At 37.9% G+C, this 19,582-nt stretch overlaps 3 protein-coding genes across 3 annotated transcripts; all 3 read right to left on the bottom strand.

Annotated features, from left to right (window-relative positions):
- Positions 1-164: 164 nt before the first annotated feature.
- Positions 165-1,376, bottom strand: LOC140762627 (E3 ubiquitin-protein ligase PUB22-like). The gene has a single exon (XM_073100499.1). The coding sequence runs from the start codon at positions 1,374-1,376 to the stop codon at positions 165-167; it is 1,212 nt and encodes a 403-aa protein (XP_072956600.1).
- Positions 1,377-3,329: 1,953 nt separating this feature from the next.
- On the bottom strand, positions 3,330-6,596 carry LOC140763196 (NAC domain-containing protein 55-like). The gene is made up of 5 exons (XM_073101280.1): positions 5,915-6,596; positions 4,700-4,977; positions 4,287-4,589; positions 3,927-4,188; positions 3,330-3,831 (listed from the first exon to the last, which is right to left on the bottom strand). The coding sequence occupies exons 1-5, from the start codon at positions 6,075-6,077 to the stop codon at positions 3,722-3,724; spliced, it is 1,116 nt and encodes a 371-aa protein (XP_072957381.1). The 5' UTR covers positions 6,078-6,596; the 3' UTR covers positions 3,330-3,721.
- Positions 6,597-13,122: 6,526 nt separating this feature from the next.
- Positions 13,123-17,621, bottom strand: LOC140763291 (uncharacterized). The gene is made up of 7 exons (XM_073101414.1): positions 17,462-17,621; positions 16,294-16,641; positions 15,158-15,385; positions 14,725-15,079; positions 14,516-14,640; positions 14,184-14,319; positions 13,123-13,716 (listed from the first exon to the last, which is right to left on the bottom strand). Exons 2-7 carry the CDS (start codon positions 16,635-16,637, stop codon positions 13,477-13,479), a joined length of 1,428 nt encoding a protein of 475 aa, XP_072957515.1. The 5' UTR covers positions 16,638-16,641; positions 17,462-17,621; the 3' UTR covers positions 13,123-13,476.
- Positions 17,622-19,582: the final 1,961 nt, after the last annotated feature.

Raw genomic sequence — 19,582 nt, 5'->3', positions numbered from 1 at the left:
GATGGATAAAATTTACGTTATCCGACATAACCGTCATAAACACAATTAATTTTCACAAGTCACAACCCAAGATTTGCATCAAAACAATCATCAAAGAGAGAGAGAGAGAGAGAGAGAGAGAGAGAGAGAGAGAGAAGAATCGACTTGAGTTGAAAAAATGGTGATTAATTCGATTGGTGCACTACTCTCAAATAATCCTGCAACTCACAAGGAAAGCAAGGGTACTGCCTCCAGCTCGGCCCGTGCAATCTGACAATCTTGATAGCTCTCTCCTTAGTTGAAGATCTCCCGTCCATATGAAGCAACCCGAAGAGCTTCTTCACTGCACCGAACACCATCATATCCTCCACCACCTTTTCCGTCGGCAGAAAACTACACATCAACCACAAGATCTTGACACCCAGCTTTGTCCCAATCTCTGAAACGCGCAAGATCTTCTTCGCCACCGCCGCGATCCCTAAGCCGTGGTCGGCGAACGCCGACCTCCCCTCGGGGCACTCGCAAAGCCTCCTGAGCAGCAGCAAAATTTTCTCGCAGTGATGGCGAGTGGCGTCGGGCAGCAGCTCGATCGAGACGCGAACCGCGCCCGCCTCGATCGCCTTTACACGATTATTCTTCGATTTGCTGATTATTTCGAGCAAGATATCCAAAGAACACGAGCTCAGCTTCGTCGAGATCTCGTCGGAGAGGAGTTCTAGTAAGGACTTGAACAAATCCATGTCTTGGTCGTTTATAGCATCGACCCAAGAGTTGCTGTTGGTCGACTTTGATATTTTCTTTAGGATGGTCATGGTGTGTAGCCTAGCTTCGGTGCAACCTCTTTGTAACATGACCATCATGGGCTTCATGCACTCGGGTTTCAGTAGCAATGCGATCGATTCCTCGTCGGATAAATTTATAACAGAGAGAAGACTAACTGCCTCCTCGCAAGCTCGAAACGTATTGAAGTCATTGCTCTCGGACGTCGTTATAACTTGGAACATGACACGGCTTAACACTCTGACGCCTCCTAACTTGATGAAATCCTTCTGCATGTCATCGTTCCTATCCATGGAAGATTTGAGAGCTTTGAGAGAGGAGACCTTGAAGGGGGAGGATTCCACGTCGGCTAGAAGCGAAGAAAGCATCTCGTGATTGAATGCGCTCGAGAGGCGAGAACGAGATGGAGCGATGGCAGCTGGGTCTCTAACTCCGCGAACGAGCCATGAGGAGATGACGCGCTTGAGCGTGTGGTTCGGCGTGAGATCGAAGTTGTCGAGGCGTTGCATCGTCGCGGGGCACGTCGACTTCTTGTAGACGACCAGCCACTTCTCGATGTTCTTCTTCTCGTAGGTGACGCCGGTGGAGATCGTCACCGGATCCTCCATTAGCTCCATGGAGATAGGGCATCTGAACAAGTGTGGAGTTTCCATGGCTTGGCCTGATTGGAAGAAGAAGAAGGATAGATCGATAGAAGGAGTATATATATAGTATAAAAATTCTCAAGTCAATGGCAAAAAGATGCTTGCAATCTATATATGTGGAGCCTAACCAACCATATATTATAATCTCTTAAATCTAACATTGGTTATGTCATCGGTTCTGACTTTTTTCCCTTTTATTTTAAATTTATTTTAGATGATGAATGAGTTAGGATTGTGGGGAGTTGAGCTCCCTTCTGACCTTGATTTTTATATTGGGTTTCCTGTTTCCAAAGATACTAATCTGTTAACAAAGATAATTATTAATTAAGTGTAAGATATTGAGCATATAGATTTTGACAAAAAATTAGGTGGGAAGCCATACAGCTTTGCCAAATCCATCAGCTGGAATCTGTTGTAGAGATGTCGACTGTGTTAGTTTAATGATAACAAAAATTAAAGAAGCATTATATATATTAAATTAATCTTGATCTAGTTCTGTGGGTGTAGTACTTGCATTATATTTTTTTAATCCCAATGATGAGTTAGTTAACTTCCACCGAGGCATATATATCTGCGAAGATATGGGTGATCCAAGAATCTTCCCCATTTTAATTTTATTATACATAAAAAATAGATAATTATATTTGGATTTGTAAACTGTAGCTCATTTTTATACGGATCCTCAATTTTATTGCTTCGGAAACAAACCAAACAAATGCTATACATATATATATATATATATTATTGCCAAAAGATTGAAAAGTTAAGGCATAACCTCATGATGTTCTTCTCCCAAATGAGTATTTGACCAGAATTTGGCACATCCACCCACAGCTATAACTGAATTATGAAAGGCAACTTGCATTAATAAACTAAAATTACTAGCAATTTATACTACATTTGGGCTTGCGATTGGAAGATTAGACAAGGTCCAAGATAAGCCTCAAGTTTTCCTTCATGATGCACGCTTAAAAGTCAAAGGTTGCTAAATCTTTTACTTCTTATTTTTTTTTCAGAAAAAAAATAATTATTTGACTAACAGATGGCGTATGATCTGCCGTCTTGCTTTCGTTGTACATTACACAGTTTGGTACAATGATATTATCTAATTTCTTGGACTTTCCAAGACCATGAGCTATTTAGCATCTTAATTATAATTTTTTTAGAGTAATTAGAGAGGTTTAAACAGAAAGGGATGATGTCAATTTGGCTTAAGAAATAGATTGGAAGAAAGAGGAAGAGATTGGGAGATGACAAGGCATGTGATGGCCAGATGTGTCACGGCTGGTCCATGGCTATGGCACATGAATACACATGAGTGATGAGTTGCCTTTGCGTATATATATATAAGCTTGGCAAGTATTCAAATTAAGTTTGTCAAAAATCTAAGCATGGGAATGTTAAGTGGAATTGTAGGTTAGAATCTATGCTAGAATATAAGAATAGAAATGAAATGTTCAAAGAAGGCAGTAGTATTTTTTATGGTGAATTGTTTTCCTTTCTGAGATTCGTCAGAGCGACGGTGCCGACTTTCTTTTGCTTGGGTGGTGCTGAAGAATGGCACAAATGCTTCATCTCATAGACAAACTGCACTTTAACCTTCCTGTGGGTATTCAGAAAGATTTCCGTGCATTCTTTTATTTCTTCACCTTGGTAGTTCTTTTCTTTCCCTTTTTAAATTAGGAAGACTGTCACAGGATCATGAATCTGTCCATCTAGCACATTTCGGCACACAAGAATTTATATATTACAATATCGAGACTAAGCTAATAGATTAAGTTCAAATTGATGATCATTTCGAGCTTATTTCAAGCCCGAGCAGAACTGCAGATGTCAAGCCTATTTCAATCAATTCGAGCATAATTTGAGCCTTTTAGAGCCAAGCTCAAGTCAGCTTGCTTGTTATTTAGAAGACTAATATAAAAGGCTAGAGAGTGCAAATCATCTCATTATGAGTTAAGAGAGTACACAAATGCACACTTTTACATATTACCAGAAGGCAGGAATATGCTACAGAGCAATATATGGCCACATTAAAATATTGTGGTCCAATTTCTAAGATTAATTGCAATGGGATAACTAGCCTCCGGAGACGAACACTAAAAGGGGTTGTTCTGGAGATCTTTATTCTTGATATAGGCATGCAGGAAATGCTTCTTTATCCCTGAGAAAGTAAACACTAAAAGGCGATGTCTCAGAGGTCCTGCACTTCTTTTACCTACTATAACATTTGATATATATATCTTATATTCCTGACTGTCTCTTGAAAATATGCAAGTGAGATGTGATCTTCTATCAGCCAACGCAGAGCCAATCCCTCAAATCACAATGACCATATTGTCTTCCTGCAACCACAAGTTGGCTTCCTCTGCTTCACTTGATTGCCTACAAATACTTGGAGGTAGCACCGAGCTCCATATCTCGGTCCCTAAATTAAAAGATGTGATAATTTATCATCACACACTTTAAACCAAAGGGTTCAGAAACTAAACATAATTTGTATAAAGGTAACTGAAGAAATACCAATGAAAGATGCATTTGAGTATTCCAGCGCATCGATGCTTTGATGCGAGATATCCTCTGAATAACTGTACATTTCTATGCAGTGTACAGGGCTTGAGAAAGATGATAGGCATCCATTTCCATCAAGTTCATTAATCAGATAAGCATCCTCTGTAAAGTTAACAGAGCCAGAGGACAGAAATGGATTCCACAGTGGGTATATTTCTTCTGAACTAGCATATGCATGTGCCATTGAATCAGAAGTGTCTTTCCGCGTAGAGTTCTGCAACAGTTCTTAAAAGTATTAGAGGCACTATCTTGGATATCCATCGTATAAACTTGCAAAGTTGTTTCCAATAATTTTTCAGATCAAATATATACCTTTGAAGCAGGATCTGACCTCCAGATGGCTTGCTGATCAGATTCTACTGCGACTGGCTCTTTCTCCATTTCCCTTCTATTTTCTAGACCAGAGCTGATAGATGTTGATCCATTGCTGATAATGCTATTAAAGTGATCCACTGCAATAGAAGAGTTTTCTTCCATGCTATTCAATATGTTGAATAGGTTCCCTTTTGGGCTGGGTGAAGAAAGGCCTCTTTTATCTCTATATTCTCCTCCAAAATTTCCTGATTTTTGTCCACGGTCATTTCTCTTGGCTACACGGCACAAAGCAAAAGCTCCCTAGAGATACAATAGTATCAATCAGAACAAAGTTGTGATTAAGCACTATAATAACTATTTGATGAGCACCATTGCAATAGGTACATAAATTGCAAGAAGAAATGTGATACCACAAAATCTGATGACCCTCGAGAAAGATCCCCATAAAGACGGTATTCATGCATGATCCAGTCAGTTCTATCTCCTCCAGGAGCCCGTCCCAAATAAAAAACAAGGGTCTTCCTGACACCATATACAGAAGTCTCGCATACAACTTTGCGTTCTCTACCGGTGGCTTTCCAATAGCCTGATCTTGTAGCTCTATTTGTACGTGAACCATTTGGGTATTTACGATCTCGTGGGCAAAAGAAAAACCACTCCTTATCTCTTTTAGGCAAGAATGATTGATCTGCAACTCAGAATAACATAGAAATCATTTCAGATATTTCTGACTTCATAGGTATCACTGCATGACGGTTCTAAGTGCCATATAAGCTTGTCAGTTGTCACTTTCGTTTCTTTGGGAACCACACTAAATTGAAGATGCGGATGCGAATAAGATGGAGTTTCCTAGTACAAGTTCCCGTGTCTCTACAGTGATGTGACATTCAGGAGTAGGAAGGCTGATCTACAACCGACCTCTTGAAAAAAGGCTAGATGCTTGAAAGAAAAAAATGACTGCTTCTGCTAGCAACCACTAGAATTGTGTCATTTATTGGTGATGCATTCTTTTCCATCATCGAACAGAACTAGCTGTGTAAGGATATATGGTGACAATGAAGGGATAAAGCAACCCTTTTTCCTTTTTGCTGTTCTTAATGGTCTCTCCACCAATTAAATAGAAGAATTCATGTAGCAGAAGTTTCTACACGTACTCCCTTTTCTAAGTGAGCATGCACGTCCAGTGTTGGTATCACTCTAACGATTGCATCAAGTTCAAATCAGACAATAGACGGAAGAGTTCTTGTTAAAAGGAAAATAATAGAGCTAGATCTAGATGTATGCTTCAGCAAACTAGAAAGAGTAAGTTTCGATAGCTTAATCTGAATCATTCTCACGATTTTCCTATCAGCTAAATTTCTAGTGCTACTACATAATTGATTCAAGGTAAACCTTTTCGGGGCTGACTGACCTCAACTTAACTAAACAGAATTAGCAGTCCAGCACTTCAAATTTCTGCAGCCAAAAACTTAAGCCTGTATCAGACTTCATGTGAATTAAATTGATGACTTGCTATTGTAGACAAACATCACTAACACAGAAACCCATAGCTTTCAAACTTGACCATCGTATATAAAAGGCGACGCAACACGGGCATTTCAACAAACATATAGCGATCACATTACCTGGTAACTCCCACGGGTTGAACTTGTATAAATCAATTACTGGAATGACCTCAAGCTCAATCTTTAGCCCATCGACCTTCCTCTTCAAGTAATATCCTACCAGTTCATCATCAGTAGGATGAAATCGAAACCCAGGAGGGAGAGTCATACTCACCAGAGACATCGTTTGACCAAAAAACCAAAAGGAGAACAGGAAAAGAAGCTATCTCTTTGAAGGACCGACAATGCTAGCAAGCAAAACAAAGAACAAAACCATCTAGAATCATAAAATATTATACCTACTCGAGACTCGTAATATCCAATATATATATATGAACTTTTTCTCAAAGCAAAGTAAATGTGGCTGAAATTGCGCGATAAAAGTTTCAAAACTCTGAGCAAATCTTGAGACTTTTGGATGCAAAAATGAGCTTAAAAAATCTCAACTTTCTACTGTCTCAAGGACCTCAAACGTAAGAAGCAAAGGACCCAGAACCCACCATAGTTGGGTGGTGGAGACAATAAAAGTGTTACTCCCAGAGTGCGACGAGGTATTTATAGAGGAAACAAGCCAAAGGACGGCGGTATGAAGCAAAACGAAGTCCTCAAAGAGGCCGCTGTGGTCCACAAGATTGAAGGCAAAGGATTGCTAGTAGTTTATTACTACAATTAAACTGCTAAGCATCTCAAGCTCAGTGGATTGACAAAGAGAGCAAAGTTAAGAGTAGCGACGCTATTATTCAACTTATATATATACTGGGAGGACGGGCTACCTCTACCTTTTTCTTTATCTAACTTATAATTAATCTACGAGCTAATGTTCTACAAAGTTTAAAAAAGGAAAAAGAAAACCATGCAGCTCACTTTGTACAACGATCGCTTTATCACAAGACAAAGGTTACCTTTGCATTGTAGATGCTTATTCAATGGATCTTTTATACGCATATATACGATGTAAATATACTAAAAGTAGTCTCTTTTATAATCAAGTATGAAGCACGTAGAGATTAACATAAGAACAAGAAGAGAGAGAAGAGTATTACGCACGTAAGTACGTAACATAGAAATTGCGTTTTATATATATATATATATATATATTTTTTTTTTTTTACTATTTTCATGAAAGTAAGACAAAGAACAATAAATGACTCTATCCCTTGACCTTTTCTTTTTCCTCTTTTCTCACACTTTCGGCAGCTTTGTCTTTGGTGGGATGGGTCACCAACGGTGTTAAATTAAATAAATGCCAGTTAGACTCCTTTTTTATATCTTATTCTTATTCTTATTCTTAGTTGTTCTTATATAAATCTTATTGGCTAGCACATTGGTCATTGGACTTTTTGCACTCACTTTTGGGAATTTGTTTTAGTGACAAAAAGTCCAAGCCCAAAGGCCACTGTCGCTGGCTCACTGCTACACTGACCTAGGGACAGGAAGAGGGGGAGTTCTTGCTAAAAGTGAGGTTAGACTTAAAAAGTGAAGATTTTACATTTCAAAATAAAAAAAAATAATAATTTTGATAGAAATCTAGACTCAAATACTATAAAATTTAAGCTTATAAAAATAATAGTTTTATCGTATTGTACTATAACACTAACGACAAAAACTATATTTTACCCACGGATGATAGATTCATGTAGACACATATACTCTACTGGTAATTTATTGGTGTAACGGATTCTGACACTCATTAAAAACTTTTCATGTAGGATTAAGATTTCGATCATATCTGAATGATCAAAGTTTGGCAAGTAAAATTTGTCGGTATGAATTTAGATTTGTCTATTCGTCTTAAATTAAAATTTAAGTCCTTATCTGGATTGCCTTATATGGATACGGATATGGTTGGAAAAAATCATCCCCCTGATAGGGTAGGGAGAACTATGAATAAAATACAACGCAATTGTGCACTCTCATATGAACACCCCTATCACATTTTTTTATCAAAAATATTAGTTAAGATCATTATAGAAAAATTTCGTTTGTAATTCAAATTTGCCAGCGGATCTGGTGGCCAAGTGTCAAATATGAATATCTGACCCTCTGATGCCTAGAAACGGCATTCCAAATACTAAATCGTAGACACTCCCGGCTGCAGGAATCTCCTACATTTGTGTATACACGGACATCGGTAGCACGTCTTACGAACATCCGGCAGAGTATTGGAGCGCTGGTAGCCATTGAATGGCTCGACAAGAAAAAAAAACGCTCACTTTCCCTCCAAAGAGATGGAAGTTGTCAGGCTCACCAGCACGAGAAGAGACGCACCCAAACTCCGGATCCGAATGCCGATCAAATCAAACACACACACTCTCTCTCGCTATAAAGCCTTTCAGGGGTTGTACACTTTTAGTACTTCTGGTCATGGCTTTTAACTTCCTCACTCTCTCTTCTTCTTCTTCTTCCTCCTTCTCCTCCTCCTCCTCTTCTTCTTCTTCCTCAAATGCTGTGGTGGAGAAGGATTTGATCCGGCAACTGGAAGGGAGAAACTACGAGGCCTCTGGCCTCGATCTCAGCCTCTCGCTGCGACCGCCGGCGAGTATCAAGAGGTGCTCCTCTTGTGGGGTGTCCACCACCCCTCTGTGGAGGAACGGGCCTGAAGGTCCCAAGGTGATGGATATATCTATCTATCTATATATACATACGAGATATGCACTCATGCATGCATTCTCAATCTTCCTCTCTATCTTCATTTTCCTTTTGTTTATTGTTTCGACGTATCATCATCCACTCCACTGGACTCCACCACCTTTTTACTATGTAAGCCATGTAGGTTTTCTACTATTAGGGTTTGCATGAAGCTTACTAGTTTCCATATCGATGATTCAGATGGACATGGGAACGTGGAATGTGAGTTGCGATCAGATCTGTTCCTCATGTTCCTTTGTTACATTTGTTAACTAATATTCTACATATGTGACATTTTGCTAAGCATGGGTACTGATAGTAACCTATGTTATGAAATATTCCATTAACTTGACACCACTTGCTAATTTTGGGCTCGTTTTTGAACGTTGGCCAGACCTTGTGTAACGCGTGCGGAATACGATACAGGAAGGAAGAGGGCAGAAGAAACACCATCCTGAGTTTGGCACCTCCCTTCAACAATATGCAAGGTGGCAATGCTCGGCATTGAAGATATATGAAGCTACCTCTTTCTTATATATATATATGCTCCTTAGTTATAATAACATAAGGGGATGGATGCCAATATGGGCGGCCCCTGACTGCTGCAATTGCCGTCGAATGCAAATTAATGAAAGAAATGTACAGCAGTTTGAGAGTTAAGTTTATCAATTTGATTATCTGTTGGATATATAATCGTCTTAATTTGTTGCAAAGAGTGACGTGATGATCGTAGCTTCTTTTTCTCGTTGAGATTAATATGTGATGGTAACTGGTTGGTTATAAAAGAGAATAATAACGCAAGGAGGTTAAAAAAGGTTTTCTGAACCAAAAAAAAAAATGCCCCAGATGTATCTCAGATCGTTTTACAGAAAATTTCAAGAAAGGAGAAAGAAAGGAGGACGAATCAGTGGCAAGTTGTACGAATATCCACGTTAATTACGTACTTTGCTTTCAAATGATTTGAGTTCACCCTAATCAGACAACAATAACCTATCAATCCTTGTGAACAAAGTAGAAGGTTACTAATTCGTTTGCTTCTTTCCTTTAATTTATATTCTCACTCATTGTTTCAATTCATTCTTTAAGGTCCTAGCTAGGGGAGCCTGATCCATTGTACCATAGGGTCTATCATTCATTACAAAAACTGGAAGTTTCCTAAATTGCTGTTTGGCTGCTGAATTATAATTGTAGTCTGATGCTTACCATTGAAACCATTCTTCATAACTGCATAAAAATCTTTCTAGAAAAGGTCCCCGGCCAGCACAAGAGTAATGCTATGTCTTCTTCTTTCTGCCATGCACCACTGCCACGTGCAAGTCGAACGCCGACGATATAGACCTTAAGAAGAAACGTAATGTATAACTAAGTAGTACATTAAATTTTGCTTCTTACACAACTTGTTTTTTGACACAAGTACTTATTACTTTCCTCTTTGCTAATTGAAGAGCATTGCAATTTTCCTTGTAGTTATCAACCAAGATTACAACCACAACTTTTTTGGTAGAGAAAGAATGGAGGCCACTGATCGGAACTTTGAGGTGAGTGAATCTGCAAAGAGTAAGGATTTAAAGGTGAATGCATCTTCCAATAAATTAAATGGAAAGGGATCAATGAAGGAAGAGGTAACGAAGAATTTGTCCTCCAACCTTTCAAATCCTAACTCAACTGAAAAATGTTGTGAGCTTTGTGGAAGAACAAAAACTTCTCGCTGGAGAAGGGGGCCTTCAGGACTACAGGTATGAGAAATTAAGAGATTAAAAATTCTCTTGGCAATTTTTCTTATGCATCATTTTCTACTTAATTAAAACTATCATCTGTAATTGATTCATCAACCATGTGTGTGGTCTTCTATTAAATTAGTATAACACAGTGTTTTGACATAGAATGGTCTCCATGCATGATTTTCCTTTGCGTTACTACTTGATACTCTTTGTGATTGAAAATTGCAGGAATCAATTAGGGATTGATCAGCAAGCACAATATCAGTGATGATCATGGCTGATTCATTTTCCACTGGATAGATAGCTTTTCTATTCTTCCATTTAACTAGCTAGATTCTTAACAATCAATAAATAGCTAAATCACCATGAGTTCCTTCAAGTGATATGGTTTTTTTTTTATGAGATAATTGATAAGATTTAAGAAAGAATACCCAAAGACAAAAGATTGACAATTACAATTACAACTTGGATAGTAGTTGATTGTGGATTTTTCTTTTACTTATGTTTCCTATCTCTTTCAAGTTGCAATAAAAAAAATATTGTTTTATTTTTGTTGACTGTGGAATCAGATTTACAAAAATTAGAGCTTTGCTACTTCTAACAAACTTTTGATATTCGTTGTTGTTGTTTCAAATATAGAAATAGATCTTTGAATTTGTCACTTTCCTATCTACCGAAGATGTGATTTTGTCGTCATCGATATAATAGTATAAATCAAGTTAACCGATCATTTGTTATTAGTTCAAGCATAGATAACTAGATTGATGTGCAATTTTGTTGCTTTCTTATTGGGCAAAGATGTGATTTTGTCGTCATCGAGATAATGATGCAAATCATGTAAATTAATCATTGATATTGGTTCACGTATAGATAAGTAGATCTGCAATTTTGTCGCTTTCTTATCAAGCGAAGATGTGATTTTGTCGTCATCGAGATCATGGTGTAAATCAAGTAAATTGATCATCATTATTGGTTAAAGTATGGATAACTAGATCTGTAATGTCGTGGCGTTCTTATATAATTTTTGTTTATAGCTCTCTTATATAGTGAACATGCAATTTTGATAAAGTCCTAACTGAGTTAACATAACTACTTGTATATGGTAATTTCTGTTGCTTTTCTTGGATTGAGATCTCCCTCATGTTCTCCAGCTCATGATTTTATTTGTTTTCAGTCTGTGGGAAAGAATTGCTAAAATTTTCTATACATTATTTTAAGGACACATTCAAATTATAGTTGTCAATAACTATTTACTTGAAATTTTAATAGTAACTTAGGTGACAGAAGAATGGTACCAAATCTGCTACAATCTTCTGTATGTGTTACTGTAGATGAATGAGTAAGTGTGTTATGCTCTGATCTGTGCTTATGTTAGATAATGCTGTTTATAGATGAATCATGCTTGTGAGACTATGTGTTGTTATGCATGTCTATTATTGATGAATAATTGGTAATGTTGGTGGTATTTTCTTGTTACTTTACATGCACTAATGCAGCATGCTGATATTTTCTGCCTTTGAAGTTCTATTCCTACTAATATGTCTCTTTAATTTGTATTATAAAACCCTTGCCAGACTGTATGCAATGTTTGCGGTCTTCGCTTCCTCAAAGAAGAAAAAACGGCAATGGAGAAGCAAGACATGGAGCCTGCGAAGAAGAAGAACAAAGGACATTACAAAGCTTTGCTAATCCGAGCTGACCCATGAGTCATGAGAACTGGATCTTGATGCATGCGAGCCTGTTTTGTGGACTTGATAACGACTTGTTTCAAGCTAGCTATGTCCTTAGACCTAAAAATTTGTTATCTCTTACTTTGTCTCAGATGTTTGATGTTTGTTTCTTTCTTTTGTGGGAACGAGCTGGTTTAAGACTTTTAAGTTACTGAACTATCTTATGTTACTGGTTTCCAAGCTGAAATGAGTACTACTACTACTACTACTACTACTACTACTACTACTACTACTACTACCTCGCTGATCAGAGATTTGATATTCATCTAAGAGAAAAGCATGCAGCTGTGAAGTTGTTTCCATAGACTTGCTCACAGATAGAACTCAGAATCACGTTTGTCGAGGCATGAACCTGTGGGACTGAGAATTTCTCTTGGTATGAATATTGTCGTATTAATGACCTAGAAAGGATTTAACTAGCCGTTAGTACATAACTGCTGTTTTTGTAAGACTGTAACGCATAAGATTGGTTGGTGCAGCCAGAGGAGTCTAGTAGCCTCTGCCACCACGGGAAACAACACACTCTCCTTCTCACTGACTCACTGACACACTGACAAACAGACACAGTTGTAAAGTGTTGTGGGTCATCATGGAAGTGAACCAATGGGAAGAGAAGTTGAGTAACGACTCCACGGGGTATCATAAAAGATGCATGGGGATGTAACGATCTTTGTTCACGACTCACGAGTGAGGGGCAATCCTATATAATGATGCTCTCACATAGTTCCAAGATGTTATTCCTCGGCATGGCTGGCTCTCCGCGTTTGGAAAGCAAACGTTTTCCTCTTGCGCAACCGAAGGAATATTCTAGCCTAAGATGATATTTGTTCAAATTCTACAGAGCATCTATGCCTTAAAAATAGGATAGAAATAATGGGCGTTAGTTATCATTTTAACTACGATCGCTCTCCCGATCGTAATATCCTGGCAGCAAATATCACTTCCAACAATAAATAAATAAATAAATCATGGAGGTGTCTGTACTTACGATGGTAAAATCTAAAATTGAACCTCAAGAGATGGAGGTTTACTGGCTGATGCATAAATATTCACTTGAGTCGGTACCTAAATATTCACTTCAGTAACAAAAATGCCGCTGTTTGCCCTTTGAGAGTGGAATAAAATCAAGACGTCAAACTACCGTGGCACATAAGAATTTCCAATCAGCCCATTGAATGGTAGTAGAACATATGGAAAACAAAAAATACAGCTAGGTGGCATTAACTGTGCCATCAGACTATGTCTGTTAGTTCCAACTATCAAGAAATGCAACAAACCTAAATGAGAACCAGAAAAACAACAATGTATCTGGTGACGGCATTAGTACAAGATGAGGTCAAGCCACCATAATTTGACTACGAGTATCGGATCCTGACTTGTCAAATGACAATTCTTAGAAGACTCCTCAAAAAGAGAAGTGAATTCCTCAACATCTGTCTCAGCTAAGCAAAACCGAGACCAACGCTTATGGCAGCACCATCTCTTATAAGTTCACTGGCTAAAATCAAAGGCCAAAGAAACCAAGCTCGCTGGCCCTCTCCTTCTCAAATGTCTCAAAGTACTGGTATATGATTGTCACAGCAAGAAGAATACCAGTTCCAGAACCGATTGCACCCATGAAATCTGCTAGAACAGTCAATGCACCAATGCACATACCACCAAAAGCTGCAGCAGTAGGGATGTATCTGTTCAGTTCCTTCTGCAAGTTTGACTCGCGATGACCAGGCATCACCATTTGTTGTTCCTGTAAAATATCAAAGATTGAAAATGTTAAACTAGTGGAGACAATTAAATGATTAACAAATCAAGGAGGCAGTTATTAAATATTTACCCTGTAAAAATACCAATGCATTTGTATGATGCTCAAATGAGCATAACATCAATTTAATTTGAGTGATCATGGATATTCTTAGTTACTGGTGAACAAAATTACACTCCAATTTAAGAACTTATGTCGTTAACTTCTACCAAGAGAAGGTATATCCTTCCCAATACTTAAATTAAAACTTCTTTTTAATTCTTAATGTAAGCCCTGCTATACCAATTCAAAATCCACATGTTTCTCTTTGTATCAACACATCATCCAAGAGCCTTCAGCAAAGTGTGTCTTCTACTAAAGTGATACTTTATGACCATGTACTACCTTGGAAATCTTAAAATCTGAGATATAGTAAATGTAGTGCAGTGAGGACATGAAGGGAAAAAAAATACCTTAAGTTGCTTGGCCACATCTCGTGCTGATGATCCAGAGACTTCTATCCATGTCTTTGAGAAAAGTGCACAAGCTGAAAGCATGAAAACTATATAGAAAAGTGCATGGAATGGATTTGCGGCCATATCTGCTAAGCTGCAAAATGTGATTCCAAACATGGCAATTAAGCAAAAACAGCAATAAAGGAAAAGGAAAAAACAATCATGCACCAACTAGATTGCAAACTTAACATAAGCCAAACGATGCAAAAACACAATCTAAGCCAACAAAATATATAAAAGAATAGCAATATAATCATGAAGAGATGGACAAAGGTAAACTATTAAATCACCTTGATGGTGCTGTTATGTAGTAAGCAATACCACCAACAGGAATAGATTGACCAGAATATTCAGATTCCTTCCATATACCCAGCAGATTTACAAGGAAATTACCACTGTATCTCCTGTATAATAACTGCATACAAAATGAAAAGATCAGATATTTCCAGGCAGAACAAAGATTAACATTGTTCAGCCACAAATACAGTGTTCAACGCACCTGAGAGATGAAATAGAGGTTGGAAACCAATGCAGACTGTAAAATGATGGGCATGTTGGAAGTGTAAAATAACTTAATAGGGTAGGAGCCCTGTTGCCCCCGGGCATTTTTTGATCTTACAGGCAGTACAACACGAAAACCTTGGAAATAAATAACAATAAGGAAAACTAGGACTGTAGCAAGCAAGTTGGTCACATTTGGAAGATTTTGACGGTAGAATGCCTCACGAAGAGCACGGACTTTATCTGTTCGAGTGATCAGCAGATGAAACAAGGCAATAACAGCACCTTCAAATTCAGCACCGCGTCCGCTATTGATGGTTGTGGGGCTAAATGCCTTCCAAATAATATTTTCACTGCATGATAAAATAAATGTAGGATTGTTTACCATATGCAACGGAACAAAAAGTAGAGAAAATATATTACACACTTACCAGATATTGGTAGCAATAAACAAAGAGATACCAGATCCCAAGCCATATCCTTTCTGGAGAAGTTCATCCAAACAAATGACGATGATACCAGCAAAAAAGAGCTGAAGTATTATGAGAATAGCATTCCCAGTTCCAAGTTGGCTGACACTTCCGTACATTCCAGATAAAACATATGCAACTGCCTCCCCAATAGCAATCAAAATTCCAAGCAACTTTTGCGCACCATTTCTGAAAAATATATGCATTTCAACATCAGGCAATTAGCTTGATGATTGTGCAGTCATAAAGATACTCTACCATAAAACAAGAATGGCTAAGCCTATCCCTTCTTCATGGTAATGTAGTCAGCTTAGCTAGTAAAACAAGGAAAATTTCATACAGAAGAATGGAACCTCATTACTATTCCATTCAGGTACTTAGTTAATTCTGTCAACTGCAGTTAAATATCAAGTAGACGCAACACCTCATCCCTTCTATGTACCACATGCTTTGTGCCATCATAGGAACTTGGTTTAATTTTACATCCTCATATTATAAGTACAAGACTCTTGGATAAACATCCTAAAGTTACAGTCATTGATCAAAAAAGAAAAAAAAAATCAAAGATCTAACAAAATTGATAATACAAAATGATAAATTGACAATTCTTTTACATAGTTCATTATTAAGCACCTTCTATTCTCAAGAAAAAATTGTGCATCTAACGCATGCAAACAAGCTTTTAAACCCAACAGAACAATGAATAATGAAAAAAAATTGCTGGAGATAATGATCAGAATCTCAACCACCATCGCACTAACTCAAGTCCGAAAGTGATGGGGATTCATATATCATAATATCTCATATGTGGAAACAAAGTACTAACATTATTTATCAATGAGAGGATGTCAATAAAATGTTTTAAAAAAAAATAACATCCCCCATCATATGGTGGCTGATGATGGTGGTGAATTAAAAATTCATCAAAGTGTATTGCAATTCTGTCAATAATAGCCCTAACTGCAGAAGCATCAAAACCTGGTGCCTTCTCTTCATCTTATTCTTCTCATTTTTTAATCAATTAATTTACAGAGTATTTTTAATGCAAGCAACTTTCAACTGGCTTTATGGAAAGAGACTCAGCAAACAACACGTACAGAAGAGCACGATCCTCTCGCACGCTGTTGTCAACTTCAATGATCTTCGACCCAACCAAAAGTTGCATCACTAGTCCAGATGTCACAATTGGAGTAATTCCTAGCTCCATCACAGTTCCACGGTTCGATGCAAGAATAACACGCATCCAATAGAAAGGATCAGCTCCAGTAGTCGAGTGTATTCCATATAAAGGTAGCTGACTGCACACCAGAAAGATGAAAAGGGAGATCACTGTGTAGATAACTTTTTCCCTAAATGGGATTTTCCTGTCAGCACTTTGAACTTCTGGCAAAAATGCCAGAAAAGGCCTGACAAGATGAAGCACTCTGAAGCCTCCTGCCATTTTCCTGCACCAAGGGCAAATTACATTTTCTCAATTAAGTGAACAACAGTGGCTCAATACATGAGAAAAAGAAGACACTGCATCATGATGCTTCACGAGGCAAACCTAGAGAAGATTGAAACATATATTCCTTTTTAAAAGGTAATTACAAATAAATTAAGAAAAATTTCTGCTCCATCAGAAAAGCTTATGCAAGAACTGCAGAATAATGTTTCAAGATAATGCACAGTTGCATGTATCTATTATCCATCATATTGCACCACTCAAAATCATCTTATGATGTCAATAGATCATGTATTGGCCCGTGCAAACTACAGATTGTAAAACCACATAACCCCAAATCCATGTACACGGACAGTGAATATTCCGTAGTATTGCTATGTGTTAGAGGCATGGTCATGAAGAGACCATAACGACAACATCCCTTATGCCAACCTATGCCAACTTATGCGAATCAAAAGTATAACAAGTAAAACCAGCAAGAATTCATCAATATTCGCCAATTCTCCTTTTCAAATATCTACAACCAAGGATTACAACACGCAGAGGGTAAATTGTCTACAAAGATTAACAAATCAGAGAAGGGCCGCAGAGATGAATAAATCCGCTAACCCAAATTCTTCAGGAGACTGACATCACTCGCTGACAGCAACAATAACATCTAAAACATATTAAAGAAGTTGAAGCTAAACTTTTCAAGAATTGAATCTATTAAAGGATCGGATTTGACTCGGTAAAACATCAGATCGGATCAGATCTACCAAAAGAAGCGGATCTTGATCCGAATTTTCTCGAGGATAAGGAAAAGAGCGACGAACACATACGTGAATCAACGGTATACTATCTCTGTAGGAGAATCGCCGATGGCGTGGGTCGCCGGAGAGGCGAGCGACGAGAGAGTGGAGCCGAGATTTGAGAGGACGGGAGAAAACCCTACTTACGCGTTATGGGAAGAAAAGATGGGGAATTTGATGTCTCCGATAAAAATACGCCTACTTTGCTTGGATATACCTCTATTGACTTGGACAGAGACAAAACATAGACTTGGCTGGGTCAGTACGGATCCGGGTTAGATCCGGATCCGACGTATCTCCTACCATCCCTCGTTAGTCGTTACTCGTTAGTCGTTACTCTGCTAGCCGGGTCGGAGTTTATCTGCTGGTAATCCAGCCCGATTCTTTTGAAGAGGCCCAAGCCCAATACAAGGTCCAGAGGCCTAAGCCTGACCCGAATCCGATAAAGAGCTAATTGGATCAGATAATCTCCGAGTACTCTTGCTTTTTCTTTTTCTTTTTCCTTTTTCTAAATCTTGGTTTTCAAGAATAAATTTCTCCCAAAGATAGATTAATTGATGTTCATTAGATTTTTCTTTTATCAAAATCAGATAATTTATACATTACTATGAGGATTATGCTTTCATAATTATCTGACAAAGGGTTAATATTTACTGTAAGATGTCAAAGTAAGCTCGCAATTGCAGAGTTGGACGTGGATTATATGTTCCTAAGCTAGTCAAAAAAATAACCTGTGGTAATGAAGGTAAAGCTGCATACTTATTGCACTCTGAGCAATGGTCAATAACACTCATAGATAACTGCTATAGAGTTGCAAAAGAGTCAACCAGGTAATTTCATCGCAAGCAGAGTAGTGAACATCCAACCAACGTCCTTTAGAAAATTAAAACATAGTATCTTCACAATTACAAGAAATTTATAGCCTAATTGCCGATGTTTCCGACAGAACATGGAGGGGGTTGAGTATCAGCGGATTGAGTGTAGGATATCGAGATCAGCTTGGATCTGTATTTTTCTGCCCATCCACCGTAATCTCCATTGACACAGTTGGAATCAGCTGGCTTGGTCGATGCCGAGTTTGAGTTGTGGGTTTTCTCTGGAGCAGATTGTGATATAGCTATCAATGACTCACGAGCAAGTTCTTCAGAAATCTCTGTGCTGGTAGCAATTGAGGCCATAGAAAAATTACCACCTGCATTTGTCAAGCCACAAAAGCTCAGCTGTCAGCATAAAGTTGTCATATCATATACTCAAGCCCTAGACATTGTTAATTTCTTACATGCAAGCCAAATAAAAGAAGAAACAAGCTTCAAAGGAGATAAGAGACCTAGAATACCTGCACCTGATAAACTCATGAAGCAAAGGGTGGCACTCACATTATGTGATACCATATAAGCTTTGGAGAGATGTTTTAAGTCAAATCATACTTCCTATTTGCTTTAATGCACTCTTACACTGATAATGGCACCTAAACCTATATCTGACACAATATAGGAATACCACTTCATAACAATGTGACAAGTAACAAATGATTAAACATATGGTGAAGCAAAGTTAAAAGATTATTTGCCTGCTTGGAGTTTCATACAGAAGGAACAAGGAGATAGTATAGTAGAATAAACAGAAAAAAGGGAACACCAAATATTACTTACACTAGAAAGAAATAAGAGCTAATAGTTAATGAAACTAATTTCACAAATTCTATGGTACAAGTGAAGGAAACAATGACACTTATCTGAAAAGTAGTAGTTCGTAAGATCTTCTATCAATTGTCATACTCCTATTTTGATTATTAATGTACCCATCCCCAACGCTGTAAATTTCACTTATGTGGCATAGGAAAGAAAAAGGATTGATGCCAACAAGCATAGTTAAATTACAGCTTATGTTGGAGAAACAAAGATCTCAGCTACTGTGCAATTTGAGAATGTCAACCGGAGATAGGCCCTTTAAGGAATTTAATAATTTAATGACAGATTACTATTGGAGTGAAGTCATGAGGGTAATAGAGGGAATCAATGATCGCCGTGCCGATCCCACGTCGGCACGGGGAATGGCGACCGGCATGCCCTCAGCACACTCCTTGTGTGCTACTAGCATGCATTAGCACACCTTTAGCAAATTTTTAATAATTTTTTTAAAATATTTAAA

Source organism: Typha angustifolia, chromosome 7 (assembly GCF_048772165.1).
Source record: "Typha angustifolia cultivar Huaian chromosome 7, ASM4877216v1, whole genome shotgun sequence".
NCBI classification, from domain to species: domain Eukaryota; kingdom Viridiplantae; phylum Streptophyta; class Magnoliopsida; order Poales; family Typhaceae; genus Typha; species Typha angustifolia.
This window is presented reverse-complemented; position numbering and strand designations above follow the sequence as displayed.

What these genes read in the sequence shown, in the direction of transcription:
- LOC140763291 (XM_073101414.1), bottom strand. Translation starts at nt 16,637, where the DNA reads ATGGCAGGAGGCTTCAGAGTGCTTCATCTTGTCAGGCCTTTTCTGGCA. An exon ending in TTTATTGCTACCAATATCTG is followed by an intron (nt 15,080 to 15,157) that starts GTAAGTGTGTAA and finishes TTTATCATGCAG; the next exon opens with TGAAAATATTATTTGGAAGG. An exon ending in ATGTGGCCAAGCAACTTAAG is followed by an intron (nt 13,717 to 14,183) that starts GTATTTTTTTTC and finishes GATATTTTACAG; the next exon opens with GAACAACAAATGGTGATGCC.
- LOC140763196 (XM_073101280.1), bottom strand. Translation starts at nt 6,077, where the DNA reads ATGTCTCTGGTGAGTATGACTCTCCCTCCTGGGTTTCGATTTCATCCT. An exon ending in GAGGGTCATCAGATTTTGTG is followed by an intron (nt 4,590 to 4,699) that starts GTATCACATTTC and finishes TTGTATCTCTAG; the next exon opens with GGAGCTTTTGCTTTGTGCCG. An exon ending in CTCAAATGCATCTTTCATTG is followed by an intron (nt 3,832 to 3,926) that starts GTATTTCTTCAG and finishes CTTTTAATTTAG; the next exon opens with GGACCGAGATATGGAGCTCG.
- LOC140762627 (XM_073100499.1), bottom strand. Translation starts at nt 1,376, where the DNA reads ATGGAGCTAATGGAGGATCCGGTGACGATCTCCACCGGCGTCACCTAC.